We start from the raw sequence: 17,087 nt of genomic DNA on the forward strand, positions 1-17,087 counted from the left end.
CAGATTTACTTGTGATGTTTTATCTTTTGGGAGAAGTACAAACTGAGGGGGACAAAGTTAGCAATGTTTCCTGTCCTGTGATTACTCGTTCTCAGGCCAAAGAACAAGTTGGGTCTTTACCTGATTTTGATGAGAGTTTGTTTGAGGTTTCAAAGAGGTCTAGAAAATCCAGAAAGCAGAAAAAAATTTAGAAAAAGTTAATGCTGAGTGGAAATGTGTCAACAAATTTAACAGTAGATGACATGTGGAAAGCACCTGAAAATATTGATACTTTACAGAAACAGGATGTGTCTTTACAACCTTTGTTTGACCGAGCGAGTGAAACAACTGAAGCTAAGTGGAGTGGGAGAGAAACTTTTTTGATAAAAGATGGTGTGTTGTATGCCTGTAATGAAAAACAATGGTTGGTAGTTCCAACTAGCTGTAGGGTACTTGTAATGCATTTAGCGCACACCAGGGCACTAGGGGCGTCACAAAACATTTATGCATGTCATAAATGACTTTTACTGGCTGTCAATGTACAATGACATTAATACCTTATGTGCTTCTTGTCACACATGCCAGAAGACTCGTCCCGTTTGGAAGTCAGGTCGGGCGCTCCTCCAGCCACTACCTGTCATCTCCACTCCTTTTCGTAAGGTTGCAATGGACATTGTTGGACCCCTAGTGAAGAGTGGCTGTGGTCATCAGTTCATCCTGGTAGTATGTGATTATTCCACCTGATTTCCAGAGGCTTTTCCACTGCATACCATTACTGCTCCTGCAATAGTTCAAGCTCTGGTCCAGCTGTTTCAAGAGTTGGAATCCCAGATCAGATTTTGACAGACCAGGGAACTAATTTTACCTCTAATCTCCTAAAACTCTTTCATAAACAGCTTGGGATCTCAGCCATCAGGACGACGCCTTACCATCTGCAAACTGATGGACTGGTTGAAAGGTTCAACCAGACAAGGAAGAGGATGCTGCAGAAGTTTGTAAACGACACTGGCAGAAATTGGGACCGCCGCTGGTTACCATTCCTTCTCTTTGCCGACAACTAGGACCCACCACCTATGAAGTCTACCATCCTGACAAAAAGAAAGCTACACAGACTTACCATGTGAACTTGTTGAAGAAGTGAAAAGAACAATCATGTCCAGCTCCAGAAACATCATGCCTGTTGAGGTCAGTGGAGGAGGTTCCTGGCATTGAAGTCATGGCTGAACAGTCAACCCCCAATCTCAGTAACTTGACCTCACATCAAGCCTCACAGCTTCAGCAGATCTTCCAGAGACTGTCTCCTCTCTTTTCTCCTAATCAAGGTGGGACCACCTAAATTGAGCATGCAATTCGACTGAAAGAGAAACAGCCAATTCATCAACGCCCATATAGAGGTCCACAACAGTTGGTGGGGCAGCTGTGAGATGAAGTCGAGACCATGCTAACATCAGGTGTTATTGAACCTTCAAACTCTGAGTGGTACAGACCAGTAGTCATTGTGTGCAAGAAAGATGGCTCACTGCGGAGTTGCATTGATTTCAGAAAGCTTAATGCAGTTTCAGAGTTCGAAGCCTATCCCATGCCCAGGGTGGATGAGCTGCTGGAAAGGATTGGAAAAGCCAAGTTCATTACCACCCTTGACCTGTGTAAAGGGTACTGGCAGGTTCCATTGGAGCCTTCAAGCAGACAGTACACAGAATTCCGTACTCCTTCTGGTCTTTTCCAGTTTACTGTGATGCCATTCGGCCTGCATGGTGCTCCAGCCACCTTCCAGCGGCTAATGGACAAAGGGTTGCAAGGAAGTGAAGACTACAGCGCTGCGTACCGAGTGTTTTCTATTAAATTGAGTATTATATTTTGATCACAAGTTTATCTATATACATTTTTTTTTCTTGGTATTATTTATTATTTTGTTTACTTTAAGAGTTTACCTGAGTTAGAAGTAATTGTTTAGTTGTTTTCGCTTGCTTGTTTTTTGCTGTGGGCGGAGCCTGTAGCTTAAAAGCAGGGCTTTGTTCCACTTTGAGTCAGTCTGTGGCTAAACTCCTGAGAAGAAACACTGAAAGTGATGAACTTTTGCACTAAAGGTACTGCTGTTTGTCCGTTTTAACCTGCCCTAGACGTCCTTTGTACATGTTCTGCACCTCTCTGATTTGTTCACCTCAAGAAAAGCTTAATAAATTTCACTAAAGTGATCTCTGGCCGAGACCAGTCGTTTATGTTTGACCAAGTCATAAGAGAACCCCGTCACATATGGTGTCAGAAGTGGGATTATGGCGAGGGAAAGAAGAGGATCTCGTCTGGTGAAGCAAAGATCTAGTCTTCGATCACAATCAAAGATGAAAGAACAGGTGGCTGACAAAACATGGGAGAGCATATCAATGACGCATGGATCAGATGAGGAAGGTGAACCAAAACCTGGCCCCAGTGGATCAAGTGCGTTTTTCACTTTGATGAAGGACTTTATGGCAGGTCAGCAAAAGCGAGAGAAAGCAGGTCAGCAAAAGCGAGAGAAAGCAGGTCAGCAAAAGCGAGAGAAAGAGCTGCTGAAAGAACTGCGAAACCTTAGGATGTCCCTACAGCAACCACAGCAAGAACCACTTCCTAACCTTCAGTCAGGAGTTGATGCAGAACAAAGTGATGATGACGATGACGGTGATGGTGGTGACGATGACAGTGATCAAGAACAGGTGGCTGACAAAGCATGGGAGAGCATGCCAACAATTCATGCATATTTGAGGAATCGTTGAATCTATGGGATGTCTAAACACTTGTTCAAAGCGTTACCTATTTACCCAAAGCTTGGCCTTAGTTCCCAGCTTCGTCTCTGCTCCACTAGACTGGCGGTAGCAGCAATTAGCAAACATCTGGTGGAACTGCATTTTTGCAGAGCGTAGGAACTACATGGTTCTTATGAATGTTCTTAAGAACTAGGAACTAAACCATACCTAAGAACGCTTGTAAATGCCATAAATGGATGGCTTGAAGAAGCATTGCGTGATGACGTGCTGAAGTGTCAGAAAGGATAGGGGGTTCTTAAAGAGACAGGGGCCAATTTCAAGGTGTTAGATATAGCAATGATCAAAAGTCAAATTTCTTTTCAATTATGTTTGATACAGCAAAGCCCAGAATATAAATGATTCTCTATGGTGGAAGGTACATGACAGTTCGAGTTATCATGAACCTTGTAATTAGCATTAATTTCTCTGACTTTGGGGAGCTCTGGCATGGCTCTCTGAATGGTCTTCTTTACTGCAGGTAAGATCAGCTGCTGTGGCTCTGCCGCTGAGTGGAACTGTGTAAAATGGTTCCTCATGTTTGACATATTTTAGATTACCAAGATAAAATGGTGAGGCTGCAGGATGCAGTTGAATGTCAGTTTAGGTGATCATTTTATGCTTTGTTCTGTTTTAACCTTCCTCAAAATTGCCATGCCATACATTAACAGGAAAGTTATCAAGTCTTGGTGTTTGTTAATTGAGTAAGAATCGTCAACATCTGGATAGATTTTATTTCCCACCCATAAAGTGTGTATGGAACAATTGTTTGATAATCAATTCTTCAGATTAACTTAAATCAATAACGGCACACTTGAATTTTCCCTGCAAAATTTGTCTAAACACACACACACACACTCTGAATGCTTCAACTTCTTATCTTTCCGTTTGATGTCTATTTAGGGGACAGTGTCTCAGTAAAATGATATTCTTCAGCTTTAAGACAAGGGTGAAACCTTACTCTCTTCCCTCCTTGAAACTTGACTAACAAGATAAGAGAAGAAAAGAATAGATTAGAAAAGAAAGTGAGCTAGGGGCTGCCAGTCCCATAAAAAGACCGCCTACCTGAGCCAGAGGGAGAAAAACACATCAAACGTAAATGCCACGTTTTAATAGAGGTAGGTTTTCAAATGGCAGGCAGATAATACTACAGTGTGAGGTAACGGCAAAATAAAAAACACTTTCTGCTTCAGTAAGCTAGCAGACGCCACGACAAGACGAACCACTCTAACCAGCCAGACCAGGTATGTTTGACTGCAGTACGTTAAGAGTGAAACATTGTTTGGGGAGTTGTAAAGGTAGCTCAAACAGGAAGTTAAGGGAGACCTAGCAGGATATAACAGTGTGTTTATTCAATGCTCAGAACAGGGCAAGAGAATCGAACATACAGTGTGAACACAGGAACATGCAATATGCTCAACAACTAATATGAACATATCAATCAGCACAAACCTGAGCAGCACATTTAGACTATTTTATGTGAAACAATTTACATCTGTTCATTTGGGAGTCTGGAAAATAAGACAACATCCCAGAGCTAAATGATGTGCCGACTACAGATCTCTGCAAGACCCAATTGCAGGACGCTATCAATACTGTCATAAATTTAGGTAAACTGAAAAAGAAATGCAGCAGTGAGAACATATTTTATACACAATACAGTGAGTCTTAGCTAGTTAATAAAGCTCAGCAACCAAGCCAAGATAATGATTTGTACCAAATCAAATTGGAAAGAAGGATAGGTCAAGCCTTCTGAACGCAGGTTAGTTGTAACATTATGACCACTGATGACAAAGTGAAGAACACCACTCAAATTCTTAAGAGGTTCTGCTGGGAAGGTCTATGTCCTGGTATTCACAGGAATGTTACTTTTGATAAACTACCTTGATGTAGATACCTAAACAATTCTGTTTTCCAGTCTAACTCTTAAAATACATTAACACCACTTTATCCCTCCCCTAGCAGGACAGCAGGGGGTCTGGCTAATAACAGCTTAAGAACGGCTTAAAGAAGACAACATAGCTGTTTTCAAACATGCACCAAAGTCTTGAAAAGTTGCAGCAACGTGGTCTGTCAGCTGCATTCGCTGAAGGCTTCAACTTATTTTTATATCACCTAAAATAGTTAATCAACTCTTGGAAGAATAATAGTCACATCACGTTTAGTGAATGAGAAAAAGAGTGTGTACCTTTTGCCTATAGTGGATAAGGTCCAATAATAACTATGATGAACTTCATATCAAGGAGAACAAGTGAAAGAAAAGCTCAAGTGGTGAGATCTGTCCCCTCACTGTATTCTAAGGTTGCAGGTGATCCTAAATTGACCTTATTATGTTTACAGCTGTGATTCTTGTTCTTGTGCTGCTAACTTGACCCCTTGTAGACTGAGACTTATGTTGGGTCAACCCAACAAACTGGATGTCAACTAGTATTTTTACCATTGTTTCAAAGTCCCACCAACAAATTATACAAGACAGCCTTTTTGCATGATATCCTTTATCTAGAAAGAAAGCAAAACTGATTGCACTTTCCAAAGAAATTTGAAGAAAAATAACTTAATCTGACAGCTTCAGAACACCAAAGATAAAGCTTTTCAATATTCTCTTTTTAAGTAATAAGTAAAAAAAAAATAGTGATGTAATAAAAATCTTATCTCTATAATAAGATAACATTTGTAACCCAAAAGAGGACGAGATGAAGCAAGAATAATTAGCTGTTTCGTTGGTTTTTTGGGGACTTTCCTGATATGGAACCATTACTTTCATGTATGAACAGTTTTTTTTTTTTTAATAAACCTTCATAGTTACCTCCCTCCCTCTAGTCTGAGCTCTGGTGTGATGCTGCTGTGCTTTAACAGGAAAGAAGAAGAGGAAACGAGATGATCTCAAGTGGGAGGAATGCTGCTGTTTAGCAATCCTCAGGACGTGGTCATGGATTGCTTGGAGGTCCTAAACACTGATGAACACCAATAAAAGCTCAGGGTGTGCTGACAACATCGTGAATTTTTAAACCCATTTTCTCACACTTTTTTCCCTCTCACTTCACTACTATCTTATACATTAAGTTTGCAAAAAAAAAATCACTTTTGATCATTTTGATTAGAAGTTGAAAGGACACCAATGCATACTAAAATATCAAGATTTCCCAATCTAAAACAAATACATTTAACAAACTTTTCTTAATCATACAGCCTGATTCATTCTGAAAGCTTTTTATGTGGAGACGTGATTGCTGTGTTTATAAATATGCATTTTTGTTCACGTGGTAAGTAAAAATAAAATTCTTTGCTGCTCTGAAATCGCCTTTATATAGTTCAGAAGAATCCAGTGGAAAGATGATGATTATATGCACACTTCTCCAGCGGATGGCAAAAATCGGCTTAAACTGGAAACACAAAAAACAAAAACAAATTAAACCACAATAAAGAAGAAGTGTGAAATATGATAAGGAACAAAAGCAAAAGGCCAACATCATTGGTTAGACAACCACAGCACAATTCTCTGTGCCAGCTGAGCACAAACATCTGCTACATTCTGTTATTTCAGTCGTCTTAGTGATTTGCTTCAGCTTTTGTTAGGCATCACAATTATCTCATACGAATTTCCCTTTTGTCTGCATGAATATTTGTAGGACAGTAAAATGCTGATGTCATTATGACTCTACGTCAAAGTTGTTTCATTGCAAACAGGTAGATGTAATCCAGTGACAACTTTTTCATTACAACCTTGTTTAGATGGAACCACTAAAATATATTTTTTCTATAGTTGGATGGGGAAATCATTATCTGAAATTTCTGCTATGCACCCTAAGCAGAAAGACCTCAACACTGTTTATTTATTGTAACTCGTGTCATCATAGTTTTCACCAACATTATCACACATGCATGTTTTCCTAATATCGTCTTGCTCTACTCCATTGTCTACCTCTGGTAAAAAACTAATCAGTTTTGTGCAACTTCTATGTTCTGAAGTTTCAACACGTGTTGCTTTTTTAGTTTCTGAACTGTGTCACATTCTCATTCTGTGTCTCTCCCTTAATGGAAATTTGTCATGTTGAAACTGAGACTGCAGTTGAATCTTCTACTAAAGAGTGAGATCATCATCAGTCAGGAAACCAAAATGTTCGGTTACTGTTGAATAGGCCCCTTATAGATCAACCACTAACCCCTGCGCTGCAGATCGTTTTGTCAATCACGAATGACAAAGTGATAGATCACATGGTTGTGTGAACTTTCAGATCAAGATCAAGATCAAGATTGTGGACTCAAAGTGTTGAGGGCAATAACTCAACAGCTCGGACATGAGAATGTGCAATAAGAGTTGCTTTGGGCATTTCCCCAACAATACACAAAAGCCGACAAAGTAAATAAAGCCAAACTATTAAGTGAAATTTGGGTGCTATTAGTCAATCATTTGCTAAACAGCAGCACAACCTCTGCTAAGCACCAGTTCTGGGTATTTGCCTTTGGTTTTTCTAATATCCAGCAGTCTACAGCCCATAGGCTTGATTTAAAACAATGCTTCTTCCAGCTTCTGAGACTCAGGTTAGAGGACGCTCCTAATACTGCCCGAGTGCTACACATCTGAGGCTCAAATGCGACTTGAAATGCAAAAACAAAACTGGTGAACTAGACTGAAGGATGGTAGGCAGTTCAGATTTTTGTTTCAGCTCAGCCCTTAGCAAAGAGTCATTTCCACACGTGTATCCACTGTGTCTTTTGTAGAGTTGCTGTTCGCCATCATTCCTCAAGACTTATTCATGTTGCAGAAGCTGCTCTAACCATGCTTCTTTCAAAAAAATATTTAACAAATATTACTCTGCTCCTACAACAACCAACACAGTTATTGGGAAGTGTGGATGAAGGAAAAATTAGTCAGAGATGCGAAACACTGACATAGTTGAGTCAGAACATGAAAGACCGAGCAACAAGCCAAAAATGAATAAACATTTACCTTACATCCAAAACATATTCTCAAAAGCTCACTTTACGTCATCATACTGACAACACAAACGGGGGAAAAAAATAGTTGATAGGCAACATTTACCCAACCGATATTCATAAGTCCAACAAATGACAATAGCAATGTAATGTTTGGACCATTGTTTAGGGAGGTGGAACAATGTTAACATGCAGGGACTGATTTGCCAATTTAGAACACAGAGGTCCAAATATGTAGTTATTAGTTCCCCAAAAATACAAAGTATCCCATTTGGGATTACTTTGATTTTAAATGGGATGAAAAGATAAACCACAAGATGTAAACAAAGCAGTTTTGTACTTGTGCAGTTTCAGCAAATGTGACAAACTTGCAACTTTGCATTTACCATCCGGCTGATTACGCTATGCAATCACCAGGTATTGCAGCTCCATCAGCAAGCTCTGAATAAGCTTTTCACCAGCAGAAATATAGGTAAAAACAAAAAGGACAGCCCCGGACACAGCGCACGTTGAATGTAAATATCTTGCAGAGAAAAATTAATTCCAAATGAAGTCCTAAATTGCTGGAAAACATACATATCGGCCAAAATCACACCTTCTAGACTCACAACTAAAAATAACCACCTGAGCACACTGCTAAATCCAAATAACGATAAACATGGTTGTTTTTCTTGTCAGAGCATTTCTATGCTTTATCCAGAAGAAATAGCTTATTATCCTTTCTTCTGCTTATGCTAGTTTTATTGCGTTTCTGTCATTAATTACCTGTGAATGCACCAAATATCTCAAAAACAGTTATAACTGTAATTATACGGAAGAACATATGTTCACTTAATGTTTTTGTTTTAGTTGTTTACTGTTTTATTCTTGTATTTAAATGCATAAATGTTAAATAATAAATAGTTTCCCCGTTAGCTGAGCATGAATGTTAGCAAATTCAAGTAGTTTTCCAAGTTGAAAAAAAAAAAAAAAGTGTTAGTTTGGGTGTGCCTTTATTCTGACTACAGACGAATACAGAGCCAGAACTGAGAAAGTTTCAATAACCCATTAACGTCAACTCTTTAGCATACAGGTTTGTAGAGCTATTGTTCCTTAGATGAGGGTTCACACCTGCCCTCATTTTGGGGGTGGGTGGGGAGGTTGACCTCTTTCTGGGTAAAACTGGTTGGCAAATAATATTAAACCAGATGATGATGCAACAATATGCGACGTCTGTTGTAAGAGGGAAAAAAAAGACATTCTTCCTACATCAATATCAGAATTTTAAAAAGGCATGCATAAAATGACTGCACAAGTATAAGAGTAGCAATCAAAGGAGCAATAAGGACACACATTCAATAAAACACACTCAATAAGATATTCTAGGGCTCCATAAATCCTCTGAAGCACATGGTAGCCAAATGCAAACCCACATATGTACTAAAAATAAATGTTCAGTCTTATCAAACAACTCCAAGCCATAACAGTCTTGTGTTGCAGTACTTTGTTGTCTTTCCCTACCTGCAGCACAGAGCTCAGAGTGGTCACTCAGCATAAAGCAATGTAGCAACTCAGTCAGTGTTGAAGATGAAAACTGTAATCTAAGCCTCTGTTTAGCCGTAGAATCAACAAACTAAATCCTGGGCCATTTAGACCCAAAGTCAAACAAGAATGAGCTGTAATGTGTTGTTCCCTAATCAAAACTAATCAGGAAACCAGACCTGGGCAGGTCTGTAAATGTTACTGTTTAAAAGTTAACTGGATCATCGTCACAGTGTTTTATTTCCCTCCTTTCAGGAAGCAGGTAAAACTCCTCAGCTCTCCCAGACAGACAGCTACCTTACAGCTACAAGAACTTTGCCTCCACAAAGCCCAACCCCCCTTTGTGAAAGCACAACAACTTCCCATCAACCTTGGAGGAAGTGATGCAATGCAAGTCTCTGCCTCTCTGATTTGCACTTGAAAGTTAACATGAAAATGCAGATCAGATGCTCAGACACAGTGTGACTTTCTCCTACCTGAGTCAGAATCTTTCTGGTCTCCATTTGCTCCGGCAGTGAAGGGTAGCTTCCTTTTAGGGGCCTTTTCTTTCATCTCTTTGACCCCATCACTGCGATCCAATTTGGGAGTTTTATTTGTCAACACTTTATCCTGCAAAAGAGACAAAATAAATTACTAAGACTTCTTTAAACAGCATAGAGAACATGTGCACAGATGAAGCAAAGGGAAGGCGATTTCAACTCCTGCATATCTGTTAAGAGTAAAACTTAAAATAGACCACAGCAATCTGTGGTTCCTGCAGTCTACTTAATTTTCAGTGCCTTTTTCTGCACCGACTTTTCCAACCTCTGTGGGGTTTTCAAACCATTTTTCCATGAAGTTCTTTCCTAGATTACCTCCCCACAGTCACAAAAAAGAAAAGAAAAAAAAAAAACAAAAAAAAACATGGGGATAAGAGGCCAAGCTGACGCCTGCTCGGTTCTGTGGCCTAAGGCTGCTGGAAACAATCACGGCACCAAACTTATCAGCCATCAACAGATGTAGATACCTTCATGTGCTTCCAACCTGTGCTGCTGTGTTTTAATAGTTTGGATCAAAAAAACAGGAGGATCAGAAAATTTGTGGTTAACCATCTCTTCCTGCATCGTGGCACATGGCACAATGCAAAGTACAACAGCGGATTAAAAGTTAACAGCTATGAAATGTTTTAAAGCTTGTATTTAAAACAATGCGTGTCACCAGGCTGCTTCCTGGTGAAGTGAAAGAGGATGTACTAAACAAGCACAAATAAACCAAATTAAACCCCACTTTTCAGCTACTCATTTTCATTCAAACTCAAACATCTTCATATTTTCTCTCAGCAATAACTTGCAGCTATGTGTTAGATAAGTCCTAATCTTGCAAGGAGACACGGCAGGCCGGCTGCACCACTGTCTGCAACAAAATCATGTGCAAAAACCAAGGCATTGAAAAGTTGGGGTCTGATCTGCTGCTGAGGACACAAAGCTAGCCACAATGTTGAATCAGTTTCTCTGAATAAAGAGGAAGAGAACACATACAGCACAATACTCACTGTTGTCACTGACCCGATTCTACAACTCCATCTAGATATGTGAAAGCAAATTCGTAAGCCTGCTGAACAGCTTCTGCTTTGTCTGGTTTTTGACTTACTAAACAGAATCAGTGGCAACTTATTGAGGATGTTTTTTGTTTTTTTTTCCTTCCAAGTTAGAAAGATATTAAGGCTTCTTTCTGTCATATTCGTCAATTATTGCACAATCTCAATGAGTGGTATTTTACTTATTTAAAATCTGTTAAGAAAACATAATTGCTTCATAAGGAATCTTTGTTTTTCTTCAAATATTTTCTTTAAACCCCAGAACTGTTGCTGATAGATTACAAAACTACTACGCAAGGTAGTATTTTAGTTTTGTATAACATTCAGCTGTGGATTCATTTTATTTAGTTTTTTTTTTCCTAGTACTTTGGTCAAAACAATTCTATTTTTGTTTTTATTTTCCAACTGCTATCATCAGTGCAAAATTACTGTTTGAAACATCACAATCATAAATGACTATTTGGATCAAATTTTTGATTGAATATCATATTTCAGGTGACATTCATTATTGAAATATAGCATGCAAGTGTATTTTGCCCAGTTGGATGGTTTCAAATTGCATTTGAAACACTATGTATATTGAGTGAGATGGTAAAGTGCAGAAAAAAGCAGGGAAATTGTAATGATGAAAGTTAAGAGTCAAGACAATGTGGTTTAATTTTAATCTATATCGCCATCACAATATTTAACAAAGTTTACACCTTTTGCTGAAATCGAACAGCTCAACATGAGAGCCACAGAATTACTGCACCTACTGAAATGTATCTTTTGATTCACTTCTAATACGAAGCTTGCGGTTCCTAAGCTGACCCATCAGAACATACCGTACTCAACTATTTGAGAGGGGTGTAGCCTCTCCAGCTTTTGTTTTTAAAGGAAATGCACAAATATGCAGAAGCAATTAGCACCTTCCAGGCTGGGTCCTAGGAAGATTAAATGACCTTTAATCAGAGACACTTTAAATACACCCTTCGCTGCCAAGTTTGTGGAAAACAGAACCTTCAAGAGCAAGTTGAAAACAAATATGATGTTAGAAAATGTAACGGATCTGCCAGTCTTCTGGCAAATATATTATAATCACAATCATTACTGAAAAATTATGATATGACACATTTAAGGAAATCAACTAAAGGAAATAAACTTTAAGACATTGACTAGAAGAAGTCCAAATGAAACCTTTGCTGTTTTGGAGACATGAGAGAAATAGTTACAAAGCTTATAAATATCTGTAGCTGTTTTGCTACATGGTGAAGATATTTTTGTCCAAGAGGTTTAGGATCATGACAAAGACACACACACACACACACACACACACACACACACACACACACACACTCAACTCAGCTTAATTTCCTGTCCTACCTTCTCTTCTCATTCATCTTTAACCAAAGGCTGGATTTTCTATTATGTGTCAACTCTTCAAGCCCCTCCCACTGTCCTGCCCTGCCCCAGTCATAAGACCATGACGTCATGGTACAGTAGAGACAAACACTGTCTGCTACAGTGAACTAATCTCTCAGTCTACACTCAGCTATACAAAGGCTTCTGCACCAGCACACATAAAATAAGCAAAAGCATGACGGAGATAACTGAGCAAAAGCTACATGCGAGCTGAGAGGACAGCTACAGAATGTGTAAACACTTCTCTAAAGCAGACGGGGGGGGAGAGAGCACAAAGTGCAAATATATTTCTGTTAAATTAAATGTTAAAGCTTTGAAAAGAGGACTTTCTTTTGATCTTTTTTTTGTCAGATTATAGCCTATTTGGTGGTCTCTTAGCAGTGACTGCTCTTTTAATCTCACAATGTTTTTCCCACCCCCTTGCACCTTTCCCCTCCTTCCCTCTCTCTCTCTTCCCCTCCCTCCCTTCGTGGCAGAGTCTGATGCAATCCTTTGCAGAGGGCTGTAAATCTACGCCTGCATAAGCAATGCCTCTCTTTGCCAGTCAGTGTCGGCAGGTTAACTGTTGATGGAAACCATGACCATCATCGCGCCGTGCAAAACATTTTGTCGATCCGCACGGTAAAGCTCTACCCGCGTTCAATTAATGGGGACACCGTCCCCATTCTAGTTCACATTAAACAGTGAAGGTGTCTGATGTGGCAGAGCTCAAAGTGTACCTGTGAAATCTGCCTGGAATATATTGTTTTTCTATGAGTTACTCATGTTAAAAAAAATTCAAGCATGAAAAAGACATTACATAACTGTGTTAATAAGGATGTGGTAACGTTGAGAATTGAGCAACAGACAAACATAAAAGATTGCAGGTGCTATACGTTGCATATGATTTTGAAAGCATTTATTCAAGCATCTACTGACAGATTAACGTGGATGAAGAAGAAAAAAAAAATACAGATCTAACTGATGATATCAACTTTACATGCGAATTACGAGTAAGCAGAGACAGACCAACTGGACATGCAGGTAGAGATCGTCTTTTAAGCTTTACTTTTTTATTTTCTCTGTATTATACAAATGCTGATAACATATGGTTTTACAGAGCTTTTTAATAATTACCTGCAAATTAAATGTTTTAAAACATTAACTTTGCATGGTTAAATGTAACACTGACTGAAATTCATTCAATGCAGAGTAGAGAATAAAAATTAAAGACATTAATATTCAGAACAATCTTTTAAAGTGACCAATTCTACAAGATCACACCATCTTATTTTCATGTGGTAAGCTTCTGCTTTCTTGGACAACAAGCCGTAGTTATTTTTGGATTAGGCTGTCTCGGTGCTTTCTGTCTGTTTATGTAATAACCCAGCCAGACGTTTTAAGAGAAGTATACCGTCTCAATCGGCACATCCAACACCAAATTGCACTCGTCAACGCATAAGATTTGAAAAGCAGCAGTAGCCAGAGAAACATCCCAACTCCATAGTTAGAAAACAGTCTTACAAAATACTAATTTGTATTCCGACAAACTGCGACGATAATGAAAATGCCGCAAGTTAATTTAAATTTGGTCAGCGAGAGTCAACAGCCATCCCATTCCTTTGCTGGTTAGATGCTGAACCCTGCATGCGTTTGGTGACCCGACACCGTCTCAAGTGGAATAAGTCTGGTGAAGTGGCCGTCTATATGGCACTTAATGGATGAAAAATGTGCACGGGAAGACAAAACAGGGAAAGAACGCAGACAGTGTGGTGAAACTGTAATGGAACTATAATCATGTAATCACTGGATGTAATTCAGGGTAATTCCCAAGTTATTTTCTGATATTCGCCAAAGGTTTCTGTGTAGTCAAGTGTTATTCAAGACGGGGCTTAAAAGAACAAATATTTTCTTTAAGACTTTTGCTGACCAATAAAAAATTCTCGCTTACATCTGGGGACAGCTCCAAATCATAACACTTTAAAGGGTTTTCCGTACCTTTTTCCCACCCTGCTTTTCCACCATGTCGGTGTTGAGTGGGAAGTGGTCCAGCTGGGGGGTTTTAGAACCCCCACCTTTGGGCATCGTTCAGATCTCCCCACGCCAAGCTTCATTCACGCTGCCATTGCATCGTCATCGACAGTCTGTGAAAAAGAGAGAAACAGAAAGAAATTGTAAAAGGAGGTTAGCACCTGGGTGCGACATGACTATTCACTTGTTCACACAATGCAGTCATCAACACTACGCTAGGAAAAGCCACAGACGTTCTTCAGAGTTTCTGTACAATTCAGGAAGTTAAATTTGAGAGGCTTTAAAGACCTTTGTAGGACATGATTTGCACGTTCAAGTCAAAAGAATTACAAAAGAACTTGAGTTATTTATTGATAATCGTTTGGATTCATTTAAAACTAAAGTTTGACTTTTTATAAGTCAATTCGTTACACATAGTATATCCTCAAGTTGGTTTTTGTTAGATCTGGCATTATTCTCCATCGCTTCTATATCTAGTCGACCCAGTTTTGCCCCCTCAACGTTTTTTTGTTTTTTTTTTGTTTTGTTTTTTACCCATAATGGCTACTGGCAACACATTTAGGTCAAATATTGAAACCCTTATTTGAAAGCCAAACCATCTTAAATGCAAAGTTAGCCATGATGAAACTGAGCTGATAGTAGATAATATATCAAGAACATTTTGAATTTAATGCCCTAAACAAAATACCAAAAAAACAGTCTCATGAGAAGAACTTGCAGGTTTACTGAAAAATGTGAATATTTTAGTTTCATCACAGTTTATGAAACCTGAATTGCTCAGCAGGCAGTGCATTTCTCAAAACAAAAATACAAAGCAAAAAAAACAAAACACCCCACTAGAATTAATATATATATAAAAAAATAAAAAAAATAAGTAAAATGGAGATATCTGATGTACAAAGAAATACTTTTTAGGAACCTGCAGAATTAAATCTATCTCAGTTTGCCCAATTTTAAGGTGGCACAAACAGCAACACATCAAAAATAAAAATAATTCAAGGATAAATAAACTGAATGCTCTAATGACAACTGGGCAGCCCATGCAACATGTAGTGTAACCCCATGTTTTGGGATCCAAAGCAAAATCAAGACAGCCAAGGAATGTCTTCAGAAACATGACAGGCATGTCTAAACAAAAACCCAAACAGCCACTTACAGCCACAGCAAGCCAATCTTTGTAATTGTGGGCTTTAGTATGTACCAATTTACAACATACCTACCATTTTCACTGAAAAAGTTGGGCCACCACATCAACACCACCAATAATTCTACCTGCTTAGGTTAATGTGAGCAGTTTCCAAAGCAAAAGATGCTTTGTTTTCAGCAGCATCTTTTGTGGGGAGTGGTAGTGCAACACAAGAAAATGTGCATTTCTATCTACCTCCTTCCTGCATGCACCTCTGCTTCTCAGGGCCATGAATTACTCATACAGTAGCTCTCTAAATTCTCCTTTCAATAAAACATTTTCTTCTCTGCGTCAAAGTATGATCGTCTCCTTGACTGAGTGAGTGAACAGATGAGACCATGGCAGCATTATTTTTCCTCTACTGAGACACCAGCACTATCATCCCTGGCGCCACGTTCACATCCCGCCCTTCCCCCATCCCGTTCCCTCCACTCTGCTTTATCCTATTGAAGGAACGCTATTTATATCCTTCCAGTCAAATCAGTCACTTCAAGGGAGTCAGCAAGCCAACCAGATCAGCTCGGCTAAAGTGGACGACAGATTCGCCCCATTTACTGTTGTATGAAAGAGAGTCGCAGCAAACCCCGGGCCCCTTTCCTCTCTTCTGTGCTTCATTGTTACTCCCACTGTGTTACTGGTAGGCAATCAACTTCACGTCCTCTAAACTCCCACATCTCACCACAGCAAACAAAGTGGCAGGAAGGTCGTCTACTCTGAGAAATAAACAAACCTTGCAGCAACACAGACGCGCACCTCAAACTAGGTCAGCTGGGCTTCTAGAACAATAATGCGCACTATTTTGGGACTACTATGATTGATGGTTCTAGCAGCGGAGCATTTCGCTGATTTGCGAAACACAAGAAAATGATGTTTGCAAGTAGGCAGTCGCACAGAGACACACACGGAGACGAACCCCGGTCAAAACCACAGGCATCATTTCCTTTGTAATTCTATCCCAGTCAAGACTTACAAAATATCTGCTGACACCGTGAGTCTTTGTGTATACTGTATGCGCCGAAGCCGATTTCCTCCACATGTATAATTCTGTGCACACGAGTGAGGCGGACATTTGAGAGACCCCCGCCCAAAGAAAAAGGTAGTCTGATTGTAATTTGTCAAGTTGGATTTATTTTTAGCTCTTCAACTTTAAGAAGACAGACATAAAAAGAAAACAAGTTATAAATGTGCCTGCCACGTTTTCTTGTCACACAGTGAGACAAGAGTAGGACAAGAGTAGACACCAAAACACTTTGAACAGCTGTTTCCACAAACACTAAAACATTAAAAAAAGCAATTTTTAAAAATTTGTGTCACGCCATTAGTTTTAATCCTAATGCTGGTAATGTGCGCAATTTATGCGATGACATTCAGCTTGTAAAACAAACTGTTTCCATCAAGAAAAAAAAGATTGAGCTTATAGAGACAACAAAATAACTTAAACATTATGGATACAAATAAATTAGTGATCAGTGTACAATGGAAAATGAAACAGTTTAGACAAGACATTTCAATGGTACAAAGCAACTTCATATAAACTATGAATGAGACAATAATAGTTCATGAATCTTTAATTTACTGCAACTACAGCTCCTAGATTCTGTCAACAGGAAGAGGCTTGATGCTTGGCGTTGGTCAGATTAGCGATGTTACCCAGCAGGACGAAGTAAAGCAAGGTGAGCTAGAAAGACGACCTTTTACA

General features: G+C 39.2%; 1 protein-coding gene across 3 annotated transcripts in view; it reads right to left on the minus strand.

Annotated features, from left to right (window-relative positions):
* ankrd11 (ankyrin repeat domain 11) overlaps window positions 1-17,087 on the minus strand; it is a 122,258-nt gene that overhangs the window by 21,629 nt on the left and 83,542 nt on the right. For all 3 annotated transcript variants that reach the window (XM_007553890.2, XM_007553891.2, XM_007553889.2), the window contains 2 exons: window positions 14,170-14,315; window positions 9,692-9,824 (listed from right to left, as the gene is read on the minus strand). In XM_007553890.2, coding sequence (XP_007553952.1) covers window positions 9,692-9,824; window positions 14,170-14,256 — 220 coding nt within the window. In that variant the 5' untranslated portion in view covers window positions 14,257-14,315. The remainder of the gene's footprint in view (window positions 1-9,691; window positions 9,825-14,169; window positions 14,316-17,087) is intronic.

The sequence above is a fragment of the Poecilia formosa genome, unplaced genomic scaffold (genome assembly GCF_000485575.1).
Source record: "Poecilia formosa unplaced genomic scaffold, Poecilia_formosa-5.1.2 Scaffold60, whole genome shotgun sequence".
Classification (NCBI taxonomy): domain Eukaryota; kingdom Metazoa; phylum Chordata; class Actinopteri; order Cyprinodontiformes; family Poeciliidae; genus Poecilia; species Poecilia formosa.